Source organism: Limtongia smithiae, assembly GCF_038497785.1.
Source record: "Limtongia smithiae strain NRRL Y-17922 unplaced genomic scaffold V1518scaffold_6, whole genome shotgun sequence".
NCBI classification, from domain to species: Eukaryota; Fungi; Ascomycota; class Lipomycetes; order Lipomycetales; family Lipomycetaceae; genus Limtongia; species Limtongia smithiae.
The window spans coordinates 752,968-770,450 of NW_027117627.1; the positions used below are offsets into that span (position 1 = coordinate 752,968).

Consider the following 17,483-nt stretch of genomic DNA (forward strand, 5'->3'; position numbering starts at 1 on the left):
CCGGTACAGCAGACTGAACCGGTTGCACTAAAGGCGCAGCCAGCCGTGTGACCTGAACCCAGTTGCAAACTCACGTGATCGGATGTGATCTCTGACCAGATGTGATCCACTATCGGACTTGTCTCAAGGACCTTCCTGATGATCTCTCACCACATCACGACTGCACGTCTCCACTCACCGCCACTCACTGCACTCCATGGCTCCTACAGTTGCAATCACCGGCTCCGCTTCTGGCATTGGCGCTGCTATCGCCAAGCTCTACGCCGGCAAGGGCTACAACCTTGTTCTTGCCGACTCCTCGGCGCTGCTCTCCAAAACCACTGCCGCGCTGCAAGCCCTCTTCCCCAGCACCCCGATCCTCGCGCGCGAGACCGATGTCACTCAGGCCTCCGAGCTCGTGGCCCTGAAGGACGCCGCGCTCGCCAAATTCCCGTCGCTCGACGTCGTCGTGCTCAACGCCGGTACCAGTGGAAACTACAAAATGCCAGCCGAGCAGGGCGGCTGGTGGGGGAACCCCGACGCCATCCGCAAGCTGTACGACGTGAACCTGTTCGGCGTCGTCAATGGTATCCATGCGTTCCTGCCCACGCTCCGCGAGCAGGCCAAGACCGAGACCAAGACCACCCGCATCATTGTCACCGGCTCCAAGCAGGGTATAACGAACCCCCCGGGGAATCCGGTGTACAACTCTTCCAAGGCCGCGATCCGTCTGCTCGCCGAGCAGTTGTCCTATGAGCTCAAGGACGAGTCTGTCAAGGTGCACCTCCTCGTCCCCGGTTGGACCTACACCGGTCTTGTCGGCGGCGAGCCCGGCTTGTACTCTGAGGACGTGCAGGGCAAGACCAAGCCTTCTGGGGCGTGGTCTCCGGATGAGGTCGCCAATTACCTCGAGGCAGGCATCGCCAAGGAGAACTTCTTCATCATCTGCCCCGACAACGAGACGTCGGAGGAGGTCGACAAGATCCGCATGGAGTGGTCCTGCGGCGACTTCGTCACCCCGCGCCTACCTCTCAGCAGATGGCGACCGGAGTACAAGGAGGAGTTTGCAAAGTTCCAGGCCGAGAAGCTGGGCAAGTAAAGATCACACATTTTGTATAGAAAAGTTCTCGAATAGCAATATACACCTTTTAACCAATGAGTCGCTAACCAATAGAGTACGCCTCCGTGTCGTGGCCAAACACAATATGCGGTCGCCGCTGCGCGAGATCGATAATAACCTTTGCGAACTCGGCATTGCACCATGCAAACCACGGCCGCGTGTAGTCGCCGACATACCGTACGTTCACACTCTCGTGCATAAGTCCAAGGCCGCCGGTAGAACGCTTGACAAGATTGAGCGCGGAGCGAATCTCCGCGTCGTCGTTCGATGTCCGCATGAGCACGAGTAAACTCATCGGCCACGCATACCGCACGCCGATATGCGGGCCGCCTATACCTGCGAATTCCTTGCCCTGGAGATAATAAGGGTTACCCTGTTTCGACATGAGCATGCGCCGCGTGTTGCGGTACACGTCGTTGTCGGCGTCGACGAAGCCGAGCACTGGAAGTGCAAGCAGCGAGGGTAAATTCGCGTCGTCCATGTTGATGATGCCGCCATAGCCGTCCACTTCATACGCAAACACGCGGCCAAAGACTTTGTGCTCGTACACGCCATGCTCCCAGACCGCCTTTTCAATAGTCTCGCCGCGGGAGTACACGTCGTCCGCTAGCGCATTCTGGCCTGCAGCAACAAGTAACTTCTTCGCGCGCTTGAGTTCCACCGCGACGAAGGCGTTCGCGGGGATGAAGAACTGTAAGATCGTCGCATCGTCAGACGGTCTAAACGCAGAGCGGATCAGCGAGGTGTTGACGTTTGTCGGATTGCCCGCGCCATGCAGCGCCAGCGTCTCCGTGCCGATGTTGGTATTCCGCTGGAAGGTGTACCGCGATCGAATATCCTGTCCCTGTCCGTTGTACGTCGTCAACGCCTGCTCGTCCAGCACTTTGAGCACATTTCTCAGCGCGTTCATGAACACGGAATCCTTGTTGACGAACGCGGCATCGCCTGAGTGCTCGAAATACATGTTGGCGAGCGATAGAAAAGATGCCAACGAATCGAGTTCGTACTTGCACTCAAATACAAGTGCGGGGTCGTACGCCGGGTGCACGGCGTCGCTCTGTTCGTTAGACGATGGCTTGAGGCGAGACTGCGAGGGGGGTTGAAACGCGTTGCAGTACGGCGAGGCGGCAAGGAACTCGGCCTGCGTGTGCACCGCGCCGAGAACGAGTGCGCTCAGCCCGGGGTCTTTGCTGATGAGCGGCATGTAGGGAGATAGTTGGTTTGTGGAGTCGCGGATCCACTCCGCGTTGATGTCACCGGTGACGATGAAGGACTGTGGCTGTGAGCCAGGTAGATGCCATCGCACTGTCGTGTCGAGCGTGTTCGGGAAGCAGTTCTCAAACAGCCGCGCCAGATCATGATCCGGCATGCGTTTCGTCATCTCGCTGATCACGGTCTCGACCGCATCGGACTTGAATGTGCGACAGTCTTCCACGGGGCGCTGATACGGCAGCCGCAGCGGGCCATCCGAGTACGGCAAGTGCCGCCGCGTGGAGTACGTCTTGTAGTCCGGACAGGTTGCATCACGCACTGCCCAGGGCTGCTGCACGCCGGCGGCAGACTGCGCGAGCAGGAGCGTGCACAGCGCCAGCACGACAAGGGCGACTGCAACGGTCATGATGATCCTGAAACGCGCGACGCTACTGCCGTCGATGCGCAGGCCGGCGATGTGGATTGGCGGGGGCTTGCGCTCCGGGGAGTCGGGCGTGCGGGGGGCGTATGAGGTGGACGCAGTGGCGGAATTGCGCGCGCTTGCAGTGGAGGCAAATGCGGAGGCGGAGGAGGAAGTGGACGAGTGCTGCTCGGAGTGCGAACGGCCAGCCGGCGAGCGCGCGCGGTGGTGCATTGCCGTGTGCAGACGGCCTGGATGTTGTTGACGGAGCGACCTGACAGGAGGCAAGGTTACCCGCCCTTCAGCAGCTCCGCCGCGAGTGCGTTCTCTTCCTGAGCTTCGCCGTTCTTTTTCCCCTTCTTCGTCTTGCGCGCTGGCTTGGGCTTATTCTTCGTTGCTGTCGTCACAGTCGTAGTCGCGCCCAGGCCCATCCTCTCAGCGCGCTGTGCCGCCCGCAACGGCACCCTTCGCCCCTCGCGCCCTTCCGGTCCGAGCCCGTGGCGCTGCAGCGGGTGCCATCCATAGCGCACCAAATACCGATGTCCCGCACTTTCTTTCGGCACCGGCAGCAGCGCTACCGGCGGTTCCAAGTGCTCGCGATCCAGCTGACTAGATATCGAGGTTGCAGGGACTGTCGCCGCCGGCGTCGCCGCTGGTGTGGAGTTGACGCCAACGAGAGACGCGTAGAAGGAAGCGACGCGTTTGCCCTGCGACTGCGCCGGCGCAGTTATCGCAGGCTGCTGCTCCTGCGCGCGCACAAACGCGATCCGCTGCCGCTTGGGCGCGTGTGAACGCGCTGCGTCGTCGTCCAAGCCGTCCGACGCCATGTGCGATCTCATAAAGATTTGGTAGTGGAGTGTGGAGTCATTTAAACCTTACTGCAGTTGCTCATCACCCAGCTTCTTCTCCTTTGCCACCAACATGAACAAGGAACGCCTGATCTGTACGTCCCTTCTCTCTCAGAACGTACTCGACTAACAGAGTAGTCGCCCCGACGACGAAGCAATACACACGCGCGTCCCTCACCCGCGCGTCGCTCTCTCCCGACCCACTCCTCCAGTTCCACAAGTGGTACTCCGAGGCCGTCGCCTTTCCAGAGCCTATTCCAGAGTCATGCACCTTTGCTACCGCGCAGCTCCCGTCCGGCCGAGTCTCCGCGCGTGTTGTGCTGTTCAAAGAACTTGACTCGCGTGGTTTTATTGTCTACTCGAACTGGGCCACGTCCAAGAAAAATCGCGACGTGCGCTCGAATCCCCATGCCGCCATGACGTTCTTCTGGAAGGGACTGGAGCGGCAGGTGCGTGTAGAAGGCCGCACGGAATTTATCACCCACGAGGAAAGCCTGACGTACTTCCGCACGCGGCCGCGCGAGTCCCGCATCGGTGCCTGGGCCAGTCCACAGTCACAGGCGGTTGGCGACGGTAGTCGCGAAGCACTGCTCGCACTGGTTAGCGAGCAGACCGCGAAGTTTGACGGCGTTGAAGACATTCCACTCCCCGAAGGCTGGGGCGGGCTCAGGATCGTGCCGGACGAGATTGAGTTCTGGCAGGGTGGCGAGTTTAGAATCCATGACCGCTTCTCCTACACGCGCGAGAACGAGGGCGCGCAGTGGGAGATCCGGCGGCTTGCGCCTTAGATGCATAGATGCATAGTCAATGTATTCCTACTTCTTCCAGAAATTCATCAGAGAGCTCTGTCCGGCGCTGCTCGACTTGGGCTTCGGCTTGGGCTTTGTCTTAGTTGGCGCCTCGCCGTCGCTCTTCTCGGTCTTGTCCTCCTTCGCTTTCTCCTTGGCAGCCTTCTCCACATTCGCCTTCTCCTTAGCTGCCCTTTCTTCTCTAGCTTCTCTAGTCTTCTCCTCTTTGGTCGACTGCTGCCTCCGGGCCGCCCGTTCGACTCTATCCCGCTCCTCTGCCGCCTCGTTATGCTCCCACTTGTCCACATACGACACTGACCTGAACCCAGAGTCATCGGGCGCGGATTGCACTGTCTCAACCTTCTTTTCCGCGCGCGGCACAAAAGCGCGTGTAACCTCGGCTTCGACCTCGGCCATGTCGACAGACTTGGGAGGTGAGGCGTCGACCTCCATGGGCTCGGAGCTGAGTTGTAGATGCGAGTCAATGAACGCGCTGGGAAAGTCGACAATCTCGTGTGCTTCATCTAGGTCAGTAGCCTCACCTTTGTCATCGTCGTCATCGTCGTCTTCACCTTCGCCTTCGTCGGAGTCGAACATATTCTTCAGCTCTTCCGGGATGGCGTTGGCGCGCGGCTTTGGCTTGATCTGCGTAGGCGGTGTCGCCGACTTAGTCGCTTTGGCGGACGGTGATTTCGTCTCTGCCTTCATTTCAGGTTTGGGCTCTGGCTTGAGATCTTCTAGCTTGGGCTTCTCCGACTTTGGCTTCTTGGGGACAAATGAGAAGGGTGACGAGCGGGCTGTGGAGAAAGGTGCAGTGGTTGACTCATTTGGTAGGTCGACTGGCTTGGAGGCGGCCTCTGGCGGTGCTGGTGTAGTCTTCTCTGGTAGTGGCTTTGAGATTGCTGATGCTCTCTTCGTTGATGACTTCGACGGTGCCGCTGCGACTGGTGCAGTCTTTGGCGCAGCCTTCGGTGCCGGAGCAGTCCGTATTTGATGCGCAACCCTTTTGACTGCAAGATTCTCGATGACTCCAAACAACCCAAGCTCATGTAAATCCTCGTTGTAGTCCATATCCCGCACCTTGCGCCCGCAGTCCGCGAGAGTGATCATGTCCGCCGGCAACACCCCGGGTTCCAGTGAGTACACAAATGCGACATCAATTGACTCAAATTCCAACTTCGCAAGCTCGAGCGTATCCTCCTGAACAAGCTCAAACACCGTCATGGGGACGTTTTCCTCGGTCTGCTCAGCCGCCATGATGCTCTGCTGGGAGGAGTCGGGCAGCGTGTTCGAGGGCGAGGACACGTCGTCGAGTTGCATCATGTCGGGCGATTGCGAGTGCTTTCTGCCACAGAGCATGAATGTCGCGTGTACGGCGCCGGGGAAGCGGGTGCGGGCGGAGTCATGGAAGGCGTTGAGATGGCGCTTGGCGGCGGTCGCGTGGATGCGGAGTTCGCGCGCCAGCAAGCGGTAGGTGATCTGGCAGTTAGTAGAGAAGCAACTACAGAATAAAGGGCAGCATACCGGCTGTTTTTCGTGGAGAATGCGCGTGGCGAGAAACGTGTTCGAGGTGGGGTCCATCGTGTAGAGGTCTGATGGCGAGTAGAGACGCGTCGAGCTACGCGTTGGTGTACGCGAAGTGTCAGTAACGGGTTTCGTATCACAGCCACATGTACTGCGGCTGCGCACGTGGCTGCTCCGTCGGCGGTGACTTGTGTATCGTCGCGGCTGCCCTCTTTGGCAATCCGTGAAAATGCTGCGCCTGCGCCGCCCGTCGCCGTCATCCCGCCGCGCAGGCATCGGCATCGCGCTGTTCGTGTCTACTCCGTTCACGCTGCTTGTGCAAATGCCGTCGTTCCTCTCCTTCCCGGCGCAGAAGACCCGTGCAGACAAGATCGCGGGTCGCGCGCTCACGCAGCGTTACGCTGCTTCGGTGCTCGTACTGTCTGCAGTCGCGTTGGTGGTGGTTGTCGTCGCACGCGCAGTATTACTGCCCCGTCTGCCGCGTGCACTCCGCCGGCCACGGGCGCCTGTGGCGGTGATAATGTGTCTCGTCGCCGGAGTGCTCTGCGCGTGCTCGCTCTCGCAGGTCACAGACGTGGTCTTCCTCGCCAAGCGCCTTGGCCGCGTCTCGGCGGCGGTGTTGCCCGCGGTGCTGTTTCTGGTTTTGAAGCCGTCGCCGCTACCCGCGATGCCGTACATGAGCCTGCTCTCACTGCACGTCTGGGTCGGCCGCCTCTTCGTTCTCTGGTCCACCGTCCATGGCACCGTCTACGCCGTCGTCTTCGTCCACAACCGCAACTTCCTTGAGAAGATTTCCAAGCCGGATAACTTCGCCGGCGTGCTCCTCACCCTCGGCTTCGTTATCACCACCATCGTCTCCATATCCCGCATCCGCAGCCGCAACCACGAGCTCTTCTACCGCACCCACCTCGTGTTCGCCTGGATCGCTGTACCGCTCCTTCTCTACCATGCTCGACCCCGTGTCTGGCTTATTGCCGCTATCTCTGCCGCATTGCTCACAGCCCAGCTTGCGCAACACATCCTCATGGGCCGGCGCATGTCCGTCAAGGTCGCGCACATTAGCCCCTACATCCAGGTTGTCTCCCTCCCCCGCGACAGATTTCCCCGCATACTCCCAGCCGTCGCTCACGTCCGCATCGGACCCGCCCCCAGCGCTGCCTCACCTTTCTGGTTTCTTTCCGCATCGCATCCGTACACAATTGCAGCCACCGAGGACAGGGTCGTACTCATCGTCAAACCATCCAGGCGCTTCCACTTCTTCGAAAATATTGACTACATGGTCTACGGGCCCTACTCCTCTCTTGCACCCGAGTTCTACACAGACCTAGACCCTCGCCACCAGCCCGCGCGCAGAATCGTCCTCATCGCCGGTGGCGTCGGCATCTCCTTTGCCGCGCCTCTCGCTACAGCGCTGCGCTCCCTCGGCGAGCGCGTCGATCTCGTCTGGGCGGTCCGCTCATCCTCTGACATCATCTGTGCGCGCTCAATGGCTCTTACAGACGCCGACGTCTACGTGTCCCCCGACATCACCGAATTCGGTGAACGCGCCTGGCGCGAGCCCAAGCTTGGCAAGGATGGCGAGTACATCGCGATCCCGCCCAACGACGAGAACGAGTTCGGCTATGAACTCGAATCTCTCTCCCCAAAACTCGTGGCCGATGGCTCGCCAGTCGCCGGCTCCGATGCGGAGTACGCGCTCCGCAATAACATCCGCGTGCACGAAGAACGGTTGCCCATCGGGCGCGTACTGCGGCGGGCCAAAGACACCGTCAACGACGCCAACGGTGAGCTCTGCGTCGTGTCCTCCGGCGGCCAGCGCCTTGTCGAGCAGTGCTCCGCCTGGGGACGTAAGCTTGGCGCCACCGTCCACGAGGAGCTTTACGAGATATAGAGGCTTTCTGCCCTTCTTTCCTGTACATAGTTGAGGTTTTTAGGTCCGGAGTAATGAATTTCGTGACATCATTGGGAGTTGCGCTCAGGGGGCGTCGTTGTGTTAGGATCTCCCAGCTAAAATTTTGTGCCTCCGCGGCTCAGCCTCTAGACCGAACGACCGTACAGGCTCATATCCACAATGCCCCGCGCACAGAAGAAACGCGGACGGCGGCTAAAGAACGCGCCGTACGAGAAAGATGAGAAGCATATCAAACCCGAGCCGATCGACGAGGCTAAGGAAATGCCGGCTGATGACTATTACGACGCTGAACTCGAGGCACCGCAAGAACGAGGTTTGTCCTCCCCCACACCACCACGGACTACGCTAACAATGCAGGCTTCGGCGACCAACCATTCTATGGTCTCCTCGATGCCGCGCAGGTCGAGTATTTCAAAGAGGCTGAGACCACAATGGACCTGAACCTCTTCGCCGGTCCGGAAGAGGAATCTCAATTCTACATTGCAGGCTGGTCCGAGATCTCCGGCATCGAGCTAAAAGTCGCAACTGACCCAACGGGATCTCGGTTTTTGGAGCGGCTAATGGCACATTCTGGCAGTGTTCTGGAGCTGGAGCGCTTGTTTGTGCAGTTCAGAGGGCGCGTGGTTGAGTTGTCCATGCACAAGTTTGCCTCGCGGTGTCTTGAAACTGTGGTGAATTGTGCGCGCAAGTTTGTCGCTGCCGAGGTGACCCAGTTTCCTGAAGTCGTTGCAAACAGCGATATGGACAAAGATAATACTCCCGCGATTCACATGGTCATGGAAATGTACAACGTACGTGCCCCAGTCGTTAGAATGCGTTTCGTGCTGACAAGAACAGGAAATCGCGAACACCCTTTACGCTGTCGCCTTCCACCGCTTCGGTTCCCACGTCTTTCGCTCCCTCCTTACCACACTTGCATGCAACCCACTTCCTCCGCGCTCAGCCAAACAAAGCAAACAATCGCAGCACACCTCCCTATCCAACTTCCATCCGGACTCCCTGCCTGCCCACCCCGCCGTATTCGAGCGCGCGGTCGAGTACACCCTCGCAAAGATGCTCGACGGCGTCACCACTGAACAAGCGCGTACTGCGGCGATGGATCCAATTTCAAGTCCGGTTATTCAGATGGTTGTGCAGCTTGAAGACGAACGCATGCAGATGGGCATGTTGACCCTCCTCTTCCCAGATGTCGTCGCCGCCGCCGCCGCGCCGCGGGATAAGAAGTCGAATAAGAACATCAAAGCCGAAGAAAAACCCGAAGAGCTCGATTTTATGACAATTTCATTCATCGAGAAACTCCTCGCCGACGAAACCAACGGCGTTGGTTCGCACTTTTTGGAGAATATTCTCTACACAAGCCCGCTCTCCCTCGTCGAGTACCTCTGCACGTCATTTTTCCTCCCGCGGCTGAAAATCATAAGTCGCGCGCGGGGATTCAGTTTTGCCATGAAAGCGCTTGCTGTGCGGGTTGGAAAGAAGACAGCCACCGCGTTGTGTCGTGGCATTCTCGAGGAGGTTACGGATCTGTCGTGTAAGTTTGTATTCGTAGACAAAGTGTGAAGCGGTGTTAACGAGTGCAGTGAACGGTATTGTGCTACTGAGCACAGCGTTCGCCGCTGCGACACGGTATCCTGTGTTAGCAGAGGTTGTCACAAAGGTAAGTCGTCCGTCTCCCTTCCGCAACATCACTAACAAAGGCAGAAAATTGAAACCCTCTCTGCGGACAAACCCAATCTGCTCCTCGCGCTCCTCAACATCGATGACATCTCCGTAATCACTGAACGCCCGCGGAACTTACTCAACGACAGCGTAAAGCAGCGCGCGTTGCTGCTACAAGGTATTCTCACCGCTCCCGAAGAGGACTCTGGCAGCGCGGAGCTGGCGAAGCGGATTACGAGCGGATTTCTGGAGTTGCCGGAGGAGCGCAAGCTCAAGTTCGTGGCGAACCCGGTGCTGTCACATGTTGCGGAGAAGATATATTTACAGCGCGGATTGGACGCGCCGACGCGGCGGAAATTGTTGAATGATTTGTTCGGCCACATCGCGTCATCCGCGCAGAGTGTCGCCGTCACCACTGACGCTAATAATGCAGACATCCCCGCCGCCGCTACTCTCGACGACAACAACCTCGCATGTAATCCCTCCGCCTCTCGCGTGATCGACGCTTGCTTCTACACCTCTGCCGGCCTCACACACTACCGTGACCGCATCGCAAAGGAACTGCACGCAGCGCGTGAGACCGTGATGCGGAGTCCGTACGGGAAGAAAGTGTGGCGGAATTGGAACATGGATCTGTTTTCGCGCGCACGGGTGCAGTGGCAAGCCAAGGCGCCGAAGTAGGAGTTGTACATTATGATGAACGCAGAGGATGTGATAGTAGCATGCTGGTCATATAATACAAAAGTTTTTGTTTGATAGTGTACAGTGCGGTTAGAGTGCCGTGTCGTCGTCTGCGTCGTCGTTGGGCTCGTCTTTGATTTCATCTTTGATTGTGTTTTCGCTATCCCTTTGGTCACTATTAGCACTGCACTCCCTATCCCCATGACAGAAGACTAACCACTCGATATTAAACCGTGTCACGCGTGGTTTCTCCGCGAGTATATTCCGGACCACATGCTCAATCTGCACCTTCCCCGGCGGATTCTCCCGCAGCTCCTCGCTATCGTACTCATTGTTCACGTAGTACCCCACGCGCACAAACTCCTGGTCCTTGTACGAACACGTCAGCAGAATCACCGTCACACTCACGAGGTCAGCGGCCGGGATCAGGTCTGGGGTGGGCGGGTCGGCGGAGAAGATGAATTTGTTGATGCCCACAGGGACAGGGCCGACAAGGATCGAGTCGAGCAGTTGATCGTGTTCCAGTCTGCTTCGGTTAGTCCATGCGGTTCGTACATTACAAAATAGGAAGCATACGATGAAGAGGATCCGACATATGTCAACTTCCACTCGAGATCTACATCTCATTAGCACGCATCTTCGCGCAATCTGGATCTGACACCAACGTACCTTCTTTCAGCGGCTCAAGACACTCGAACGTGATTTCGAACTCATAGGACGCAGAAAACGGCGCTGGGTTGTTGAGTACGGTGATACCTAGCAGAGATACGATCGACATTGTGCGTGTTGCGGTGATGGGCGAGGGATGGTTGTAATGGGCGGGCTTGAGGTGAGCTGTGTGATGCAAGAGTGGTGCGCCGCAACTAAGTGGCACGCGTCACCGTCGTGATCGTTGTCGTTGTCGGGATATGTATGTAACTGTCTAGAGTGCCGTCGTCTAAGTATGCCTCGTCTGTAGAAGAAGCTGAGGAAGAATGCGCTGAAAGCTTTTAAAGACGACGCCTAAAAACTGAGGTGAACGCGTTCAGGCTTGTTACCCCATTCAACTAAATTGTTCGCGCCTGCCCTGCACAACACGTACGCGACGCGTCACTGTATTTACACCACCACCTTTCCTTTAATTTCTAAGAATGACGTGCTATATTCGAATTGCATTCCTATCATCATCGCGATTGAAAAAAATTCGTAGATATAGAGTGTTACAAACTACAGGCTAAATTTCAACAAAAAAAGGTCGTACCCGGGATCGAACTGGGGTTACCAGAAATTTTACATCAAAATCTGGTGTGATAGCCACTACACTATACAACCGTTGCTCGCCGTTAAAGCAAGCTGTTAGAAATACTCTGTCCATCGACCCAAAATAGCTAAATCTTCATGCTTCAAAATAAGTAGATGCACAATGAAAGTACAAGAATGTCAATGGGGCAAGTGGTTTGAAGTAGAAGTCAATGGTTGTCAAGATCTCATGGTGCAAGTGAACGCGTCAGCAGTGGCTGGGTGTGGCGGGTCAGGGGCCTAGCGCGAACTTAGTCGCACGCGGCGAGGTGCGGCGACAGTTGCGCTGGCCGTGTTTCCAGTGTGCTCGGATGGCATGCTTGGCTGTGAGACGGTATGGGAGTGTACAAACAATACAGGAGCTGTGAAATGAGTTCGGAGTGTAACCGGGGACTGCGGAAGTCGTGTAGTTACAGTTCGACGGCGATGGAGTCAGGGGTCGCGACGCGTGAGCCAGGGGCGGATGTGACGATTTGTTTTTGCACCCACGCGACCCCTCGCGTCGTCACTGGTTTCACTGAGAAGGGGTCGCGATGTTGCTGGTCCATTCTCCGTCGTACTCCTCCAATTCACTATAGGTCTGCGAGTGGTTTCAGGCCGCAGCTATATAGACACTCGTCCTCGCCACACTCCGTCGACAGCGGCTCTCTACATGGCGCGTCCACCTCGACTCCTCCTGCTACTGCTTGCCGGCGTGGCCGCGGCGGCAAACTTGTGCGAGACCACATGCCTCTCAATGGCCGGCGCATACTCATACTCGGACTGCACCGCCGATACGCCGTCGACAACAGAGCCCTGTTGCACGAGCGCTGCGTACTCCGGTACCTATTCGCTCTGTCTCGCGCGGTGCGCGGCGAAGCAACGGCTCGCGACGTGGAAGACGTTTCAGAGCACATGCGGGCTGGCGCTATGCTCGTCGAATTCGAGTTATGACGATGTGTATGCTTACGCGTTGGATCATTATGTCGAAGTCGCGGATGTGGACTTGACGACCGAGGTTTATGAAGCGGTCGAATTTGGAGAGAGCTCGTTCAACGCAAATTTTGCCTACTACAAGGCCAAGGCGGGAAATGCACTGTCCAACAAAATCTACGGGTATGTATTCTACATCGAAGACGGTGAATCAGCTAACATGCCATAGGGCGGCAATTGCGGGATACTGGCTGGTCATTATCGGACTGGCAATTCTCATGCGCCTCTATCGCGCCATCTTCGACCGCTCAATCCACCCGCGCGGTGCGATATCTCGTGCAATTCAGACGTACGTGGCGCTACCCGCTTTTTTCGGCCATAGCCATGCCGAGCCAGTGCGGATATTTGGGTTTCCAGTCGGTCTTCAGCCGCTGCGGTGGCAGGCATTCGTGGTGCTCGGCTACGTCGTCGCCAATCTGCTGCTCGTTGTCGCAGAGTTTGATGTGTCCTATGCTGCTGCAGATGTGCAGAGCGTGTTCATTCAGACACTGTCATTTTACTCCAAGCGGACTGGCGTGATGGCGGTTGCGATGATGGTGCCCATGTTTGTGTTCTCTGGACGGAATACTTATTTGATGCTGCTTACTGGCTGGTCGAACGACACATTCAAGCTGTTTCACCGCTGGATCGCACGCGTGCTTGTCGTCGACGCAATTGTGCACTCGATCATGGAGACAATGTACCTTGTCCAACTTCACTCGTATAAGGCATACGTAACAGAGTCGGTGTTTCGTATCATCGGAATCACGACAACTGGCGTCGCGTGCATCATCGCGGTGCAGTCGGCGTACTACTTTCGGCGTCGATTCTTTGAGGGATTCCTGTCCACGCATATCTTGTTGGCGCTATTTTTCCTCGTGGCCCTTGGCTTTCACGTCATGAGCACAGTTTACCTTCGTCTCATCTATGCATGCGCGGGTATCTATGCGTGTGACCGCCTCCTTCGTATCGGGCGGGTGCTCTACGGCAATCTCTCCGGCCACGCCGACATGCGGGCCAACCGCGACGCAACGCAGATTCGCGTTCGGCCGGCCATCGCGTTCCGCTACCGCGCGGGGCAGTACGCATATGTGTACACGCTGCGGCTGAATTTCTGGCAAGCAAACCCGTTTAGCATCGCCGAGTGCCGCGAGCGCGGACGCGAGTATGTGTTCGTCGCGAAGAAGTTTGATCGGGTTACTGCACGACTACATGACGCGGCGCGAACGACGACGAACAGTGGTAACGTTATGGCTTCCGCTACCGGCACACGGGTGTGGATCGAGGGACCTTATGGCGCTACATACCCGCTTGAGCGGTACGCGAGTGTGTTACTGGTCGCCGGCGGTGTAGGTATCACAGCTGTGATGAGCTACGCGATGCAGCTGAAGCGTGCAGAGCGGATATGCATGGTGCATGTGCACTGGGTTGTGCGGGAGAAGGAGAATGTGCGATGGGTTGACGCGCAGCTTGCGCAGCTCGCAATGGCGGAGAACTTCGATATACATATCCACGTCACCGCCGCAAGGAAAGACGATGGCGAACGAGAGCCGATCACGATCAAATTCGGGGAGAAGGACCCGGGGATCACGACGTACGAGTTCGCCGAGTACAACGGTAATGACGATGACGACGGAGCGGATCTTAATGATGAGTACGCAGACATGACGGCGAGCCTCGTGACGCGGTTCACGGCGGCGAAGAACGTGACGTTTCACTACGGCCGACCGGTGTTGCGCCGGTTGGTGCGGTACACCAGTGAGCTCGAGGGCGGGAGCATGGCGGTGTTCGCGTGCGGGCCGGGCTCAATGACGGACGGCGTCCGCGAGGCGATTGTGCAAGAGCTCTGGCGTAGTCCAGAGCGGCGGATCGATTATTTTGAGGATTCGTTTTCGTAGGCGGGGGTGAGGTCTTGGAGTTTGGTTGCATATTTTTAATCGAATTGTATGTACATTGTTATATAGTCGTGAGTCATGTTATCCGGGTCCGATCTGCATAAGGGTTATTGCTTAGTACTGGGAAACACAATATCGTATGCGATGTGATGTCCTACCTTTGGCATGTCGTTGTGCTCGGACAGACTGCTGAGGTACTTGTTGTACTCCTCGACCGCCTCGCGGTGCGACTTGGATGCACGTTTCTGGAGCGTCTGCTCCATGCGCTTGCGCTGTGTTTCTTCGAACTTGCGCTCTGCGTCTGTGCGTGTGTCGGTGGAGGCTGGCAAAGAAGAGTCCTTTGATTCAGCGACAATTGTGGCAGCAGCAGCTACTGCGGCGGTCTTGGACTTCTTCTGCTTGTGCTTGGTGACCTTCGTGCCACCCTTGATGCGGAGGGCCCCGCCGGTGGCTACGCGGGCGTAGTCGTCTGACGGCATGGGGTGTCTAAGAGATGAGGTGGGTGCCCGCGATGGCGGCGAAGACGCAGAGCATCGCGCACCAGTCCGGAAACGGCTAGCGTCGCGCCCGTCCACTTATCGGCGCGCATCGCATCACGACTTGCGAAGCCAGCGCACCAGTATATCCCCTCCCCAAACCTCCCTCCAACGCTCTGCGCCGCCGGCTCGTGCACCTCCGCAGTGCGTCTTCGCAATGAAGGTCTGTCCATACATATCCGCGGCTCTGCATGTCGCAAACTGCGTGTACGCGTAGCAGCTCGTTAATACCCCGCATCCAGTTCATCGAGATCCAGGACCTCGAGCAGATCAACGCGGCGCTCGAGTTCGACACTCCGGACTGTAAAGTCATTGGCGGCTGCGACATCTACACCACCAAGGCTGCGGGTGGTGACAAGAAGTTGTATAAGTCCATCGACAAGCAGCTCAACGCGGCGCTACACACCGACGCGCTCGCGCTCTCCGCCTCGCTCTCTCCGCCCACCCATTTCTCGCCGCCAAATGGCATGCTTAGCACAAGTGTCCCCGGTGGAAAGCAACGGGGTGCGACGGCGACTGCAGCGCTGTTTTCTGCGCCGTCGTCGCTTGATTCTGCGCTCGGGGCCGCGTCGCCGTTCGGCCCGCTCGACCAAGTGTCGTCGAGACGCACGTTCGCCTATCTAGTCGCTGTGCTCAACGCGAGCCATCCTGACCACGACTTTTCATCGCTGCGACCTGTCGACTTTAAGCGCGAGCGGTCGGCGTCCCAAGCGGTCAACGCATTTAATAACACGCTGTTCGCGGTCGGCATGCCGGTGCCCCCGAGGCTCTGGGAGATCGTCGACTCGCATATGGACTTGAAAGTAGGGGATCTTTTCATTTCGATTTCAATTGCATACTGACAACCCAGGATTGCGTGATATACAGCCATACGCCACCTCCTTCCTTCCTCGCCGACGAACCCGGCACAATCTGGTCGATGATGTGGTTCTTCTTCTCCCGCCGCCGTAAGCGTGTGTGTTACCTCTTTCTCCGCGGTCGCCGGCACACGTACTCGCCGTCCAACCGCCGCAAGCACCGCGGCGATTCGGACGACGACGATGAGGAGGACGATGACATCTCGCTAATGGACGATGAGGATGACGACTACTTTAACGCTAGCGAGGCGGATGACGACGACGAAGGCGCTGTTGACGAGGACGAGGACGAGGATGAGGACGGGGATGACATGGAATTATATATCTCTGACGATGAAGTCGTCGGCGATCTTGAGCTCGACCTCCAATAGTAGGAGTTAACCTAACTCACTGTATTTTTATGTGTATTTCTACTGCTTTTTGCTGTTTGTCTTGTAACCTGGGCCTTGTTTTTATATCGGAACAGCGGTGTAATTTCGGGACTCTTCTGGAGGTGTACTCGGCGGTCGACGGATTGGCGGCGGTGGTCGGTAACATGGCGACAATATTTGTCTTTGGTCTGCTTTTGTTTTGTCATTCCTTTGGTGTTGCCTGCTAGATAGGATGTGAGTTATATCAGTATATACTTGCAACTATATTTAAGACAGTTGTGTGATATGCGACAACAAATTCTGCACCTGCCTATCAGCATCTGTGCAAAGTGATACAATATGTCTTCCATTCGGTGGATGAATGTTAGGACCTTTTACTATATTTATCCGCACTTGACGGGACTGGTTCTTCCATCAATGCAGCCAGTAGTAGCTCACTCCGAATGTTTCTTAAATGACACATACCACGCGCCAGATCCTGGGCCAAAATACGGTCCAATCTTGTCCAGTTCTTCCGCAAATACGGGAGTCTTCGTACCGTCTTGGTGAAGCTATATCTTGTCAGCTCGATCCCTACACTCAATCCATACTAGATACATCATGCAGCAACATACCTCAATGCTCTCCCAGCCAAGCGGATACACAGCCAATCGCCGTTCTCCAGCTGGAAGTACGGATGCTATGTCGCTGACCGAAACGCCGCTGCTGTCGTTCGTGTTCAGCGCATACGCCCAGCTGCCGCCTGTGAATCCGATGATCTTATGGGTATCTGCGAATGTCTTGTTCATTGACTTTTGTAGAGATACGTCGTCAAGTGGTGCAGTGTCGGATAGTCTAATGCAGGCCTGCGAAGAGTCAGATACAGACGCAGCAGCACGAGGAAAGGACGCGACGTACAAATTCACAGACTGGCGCTTCAAAGGCGCTTACTGACTTAAACTCTCCGCCCTCTGGAAACTGAAAGTCAAGCGACATCGCATCTGCAGCGATAGCAGCTAGTTCCTCCATGATGATACTGCGATCAGATCCACGTGGCCAGTCTGTAACAGCATATTAGTCCTACTCTCGCCACATAAGCATCAACTGTAACATACTGATAGCCCAGCAAATCTCATGCCGCTTCCGCGGCATCGGCGCGTTCGGGACTTGCTGCGTATATCCATAGTACTGTGCCAACGCACCTGCAGTCACAGCATGACGTCGAAGCTCGGCGAATGCGGCAGCCGAGATGGTGGCCGTGGCAGGAAGCGTGAAGCGGATAACCTGGGAGATCATGGCAGTTTGACGATGTCGCCTACCAGCGCGGGTATGGGGGTCTTAAGTATCCGTCCACATGGCGCGTGGTGTTCAACGGCCGGAGGTCGCTATGCATCGCGCTTCACAAGCGCCGCACTGCGCTCGCGCCCGGTTCGCCCGATCGGGGCGTCTCCGCGGGCGCTATGCCGTCTCAGGCGTAGCTTGCGCCGCATCCA

At 57.0% G+C, this 17,483-nt stretch overlaps 12 protein-coding genes and 1 non-coding gene across 13 annotated transcripts; 6 read left to right on the plus strand and 7 right to left on the minus strand.

Moving 5' to 3' along the window:
* The first annotated feature begins 17 nt into the window (after positions 1-17).
* Positions 18-1,135, plus strand: V1518DRAFT_417404 (uncharacterized protein). The gene has a single exon (XM_066904288.1). It carries the CDS (start codon positions 197-199, stop codon positions 1,076-1,078), a length of 882 nt encoding a protein of 293 aa, XP_066759600.1. The 5' UTR covers positions 18-196; the 3' UTR covers positions 1,079-1,135.
* On the minus strand, positions 1,076-2,955 carry V1518DRAFT_417405 (uncharacterized protein). The gene has a single exon (XM_066904289.1). It carries the CDS (start codon positions 2,943-2,945, stop codon positions 1,143-1,145), a length of 1,803 nt encoding a protein of 600 aa, XP_066759601.1. The 5' UTR covers positions 2,946-2,955; the 3' UTR covers positions 1,076-1,142.
* On the minus strand, positions 2,956-3,568 carry V1518DRAFT_417406 (uncharacterized protein). Its single transcript, XM_066904290.1, has one exon. It carries the CDS (start codon positions 3,548-3,550, stop codon positions 3,002-3,004), a length of 549 nt encoding a protein of 182 aa, XP_066759602.1. The 5' UTR covers positions 3,551-3,568; the 3' UTR covers positions 2,956-3,001.
* Positions 3,569-3,627: 59 nt separating this feature from the next.
* V1518DRAFT_417408 (uncharacterized protein) lies at positions 3,628-4,391 on the plus strand. Its single transcript, XM_066904291.1, has 2 exons — positions 3,628-3,654; positions 3,698-4,391. Exons 1-2 carry the CDS (start codon positions 3,633-3,635, stop codon positions 4,345-4,347), a joined length of 672 nt encoding a protein of 223 aa, XP_066759603.1. The 5' UTR covers positions 3,628-3,632; the 3' UTR covers positions 4,348-4,391.
* On the minus strand, positions 4,353-6,112 carry V1518DRAFT_417410 (DNA polymerase subunit Cdc27). Its single transcript, XM_066904292.1, has 2 exons — positions 5,872-6,112; positions 4,353-5,826 (listed from the first exon to the last, which is right to left on the minus strand). Exons 1-2 carry the CDS (start codon positions 5,926-5,928, stop codon positions 4,375-4,377), a joined length of 1,509 nt encoding a protein of 502 aa, XP_066759604.1. The 5' UTR covers positions 5,929-6,112; the 3' UTR covers positions 4,353-4,374.
* On the plus strand, positions 6,078-7,881 carry V1518DRAFT_417413 (uncharacterized protein). Its single transcript, XM_066904293.1, has one exon. It carries the CDS (start codon positions 6,101-6,103, stop codon positions 7,760-7,762), a length of 1,662 nt encoding a protein of 553 aa, XP_066759605.1. The 5' UTR covers positions 6,078-6,100; the 3' UTR covers positions 7,763-7,881.
* Positions 7,882-10,178, plus strand: V1518DRAFT_417414 (armadillo-type protein). The gene is made up of 5 exons (XM_066904294.1): positions 7,882-8,096; positions 8,141-8,574; positions 8,621-9,314; positions 9,364-9,440; positions 9,485-10,178. Exons 1-5 carry the CDS (start codon positions 7,943-7,945, stop codon positions 10,121-10,123), a joined length of 1,998 nt encoding a protein of 665 aa, XP_066759606.1. The 5' UTR covers positions 7,882-7,942; the 3' UTR covers positions 10,124-10,178.
* A 35-nt stretch (positions 10,179-10,213) lies between these two features.
* V1518DRAFT_427653 (histone chaperone) lies at positions 10,214-10,901 on the minus strand (the record flags this gene model as incomplete). Its single annotated transcript, XM_066906050.1, has 4 exons — positions 10,214-10,289; positions 10,341-10,649; positions 10,700-10,739; positions 10,793-10,901. The coding sequence occupies 4 exons, from the start codon at positions 10,899-10,901 to the stop codon at positions 10,214-10,216; spliced, it is 534 nt and encodes a 177-aa protein (XP_066759607.1).
* A 453-nt stretch (positions 10,902-11,354) lies between these two features.
* V1518DRAFT_t36 lies at positions 11,355-11,434 on the minus strand. The gene has a single exon. It is a non-coding gene; the product is annotated as a tRNA-Gln (tRNA).
* A 439-nt stretch (positions 11,435-11,873) lies between these two features.
* V1518DRAFT_417418 (ferric reductase NAD binding domain-containing protein) lies at positions 11,874-14,386 on the plus strand. Its single transcript, XM_066904295.1, has 2 exons — positions 11,874-12,496; positions 12,543-14,386. The coding sequence occupies exons 1-2, from the start codon at positions 12,054-12,056 to the stop codon at positions 14,248-14,250; spliced, it is 2,151 nt and encodes a 716-aa protein (XP_066759608.1). The 5' UTR covers positions 11,874-12,053; the 3' UTR covers positions 14,251-14,386.
* Positions 14,176-14,852, minus strand: V1518DRAFT_417420 (uncharacterized protein). Its single transcript, XM_066904296.1, has 2 exons — positions 14,406-14,852; positions 14,176-14,343 (listed from the first exon to the last, which is right to left on the minus strand). Exons 1-2 carry the CDS (start codon positions 14,724-14,726, stop codon positions 14,329-14,331), a joined length of 336 nt encoding a protein of 111 aa, XP_066759609.1. The 5' UTR covers positions 14,727-14,852; the 3' UTR covers positions 14,176-14,328.
* V1518DRAFT_417422 (Maf1 regulator-domain-containing protein) lies at positions 14,837-16,380 on the plus strand. The gene is made up of 3 exons (XM_066904297.1): positions 14,837-14,946; positions 15,026-15,586; positions 15,634-16,380. Exons 1-3 carry the CDS (start codon positions 14,941-14,943, stop codon positions 16,009-16,011), a joined length of 945 nt encoding a protein of 314 aa, XP_066759610.1. The 5' UTR covers positions 14,837-14,940; the 3' UTR covers positions 16,012-16,380.
* On the minus strand, positions 16,043-17,384 carry V1518DRAFT_417423 (uncharacterized protein). The gene is made up of 4 exons (XM_066904298.1): positions 17,106-17,384; positions 16,909-17,051; positions 16,626-16,856; positions 16,043-16,562 (listed from the first exon to the last, which is right to left on the minus strand). The coding sequence occupies exons 1-4, from the start codon at positions 17,284-17,286 to the stop codon at positions 16,446-16,448; spliced, it is 672 nt and encodes a 223-aa protein (XP_066759611.1). The 5' UTR covers positions 17,287-17,384; the 3' UTR covers positions 16,043-16,445.
* Between the last annotated feature and the right edge of the window lie 99 nt (positions 17,385-17,483).

Bases quoted from the DNA above. Each gene is read 5' to 3' on its own strand.
- V1518DRAFT_417404 (XM_066904288.1), top strand. From the start codon at position 197: ATGGCTCCTACAGTTGCAATCACCGGCTCCGCTTCTGGCATTGGCGCT.
- V1518DRAFT_417405 (XM_066904289.1), bottom strand. From the start codon at position 2,945: ATGCACCACCGCGCGCGCTCGCCGGCTGGCCGTTCGCACTCCGAGCAG.
- V1518DRAFT_417406 (XM_066904290.1), bottom strand. From the start codon at position 3,550: ATGAGATCGCACATGGCGTCGGACGGCTTGGACGACGACGCAGCGCGT.
- V1518DRAFT_417408 (XM_066904291.1), top strand. From the start codon at position 3,633: ATGAACAAGGAACGCCTGATCT. The intron at 3,655-3,697 runs GTACGTCCCTTC...CTAACAGAGTAG, and splicing joins GAACAAGGAACGCCTGATCT to TCGCCCCGACGACGAAGCAA.
- V1518DRAFT_417410 (XM_066904292.1), bottom strand. From the start codon at position 5,928: ATGGACCCCACCTCGAACACGTTTCTCGCCACGCGCATTCTCCACGAA. The intron at 5,827-5,871 runs GTATGCTGCCCT...ACTAACTGCCAG, and splicing joins TTCTCCACGAAAAACAGCCG to ATCACCTACCGCTTGCTGGC.
- V1518DRAFT_417413 (XM_066904293.1), top strand. From the start codon at position 6,101: ATGCTGCGCCTGCGCCGCCCGTCGCCGTCATCCCGCCGCGCAGGCATC.
- V1518DRAFT_417414 (XM_066904294.1), top strand. From the start codon at position 7,943: ATGCCCCGCGCACAGAAGAAACGCGGACGGCGGCTAAAGAACGCGCCG. The intron at 8,097-8,140 runs GTTTGTCCTCCC...CTAACAATGCAG, and splicing joins CGAGGCACCGCAAGAACGAG to GCTTCGGCGACCAACCATTC. The intron at 9,315-9,363 runs GTAAGTTTGTAT...TAACGAGTGCAG, and splicing joins GGAGGTTACGGATCTGTCGT to TGAACGGTATTGTGCTACTG.
- V1518DRAFT_417418 (XM_066904295.1), top strand. From the start codon at position 12,054: ATGGCGCGTCCACCTCGACTCCTCCTGCTACTGCTTGCCGGCGTGGCC. The intron at 12,497-12,542 runs GTATGTATTCTA...AACATGCCATAG, and splicing joins CTGTCCAACAAAATCTACGG to GGCGGCAATTGCGGGATACT.
- V1518DRAFT_417420 (XM_066904296.1), bottom strand. From the start codon at position 14,726: ATGCCGTCAGACGACTACGCCCGCGTAGCCACCGGCGGGGCCCTCCGC.
- V1518DRAFT_417422 (XM_066904297.1), top strand. The intron at 15,587-15,633 runs GTAGGGGATCTT...CTGACAACCCAG, and splicing joins ACTCGCATATGGACTTGAAA to GATTGCGTGATATACAGCCA.
- V1518DRAFT_417423 (XM_066904298.1), bottom strand. From the start codon at position 17,286: ATGATCTCCCAGGTTATCCGCTTCACGCTTCCTGCCACGGCCACCATC. The intron at 16,857-16,908 runs GTACGTCGCGTC...GACTCTTCGCAG, and splicing joins AAGCGCCAGTCTGTGAATTT to GCCTGCATTAGACTATCCGA. The intron at 16,563-16,625 runs GTATGTTGCTGC...GACAAGATATAG, and splicing joins TTGGCTGGGAGAGCATTGAG to CTTCACCAAGACGGTACGAA.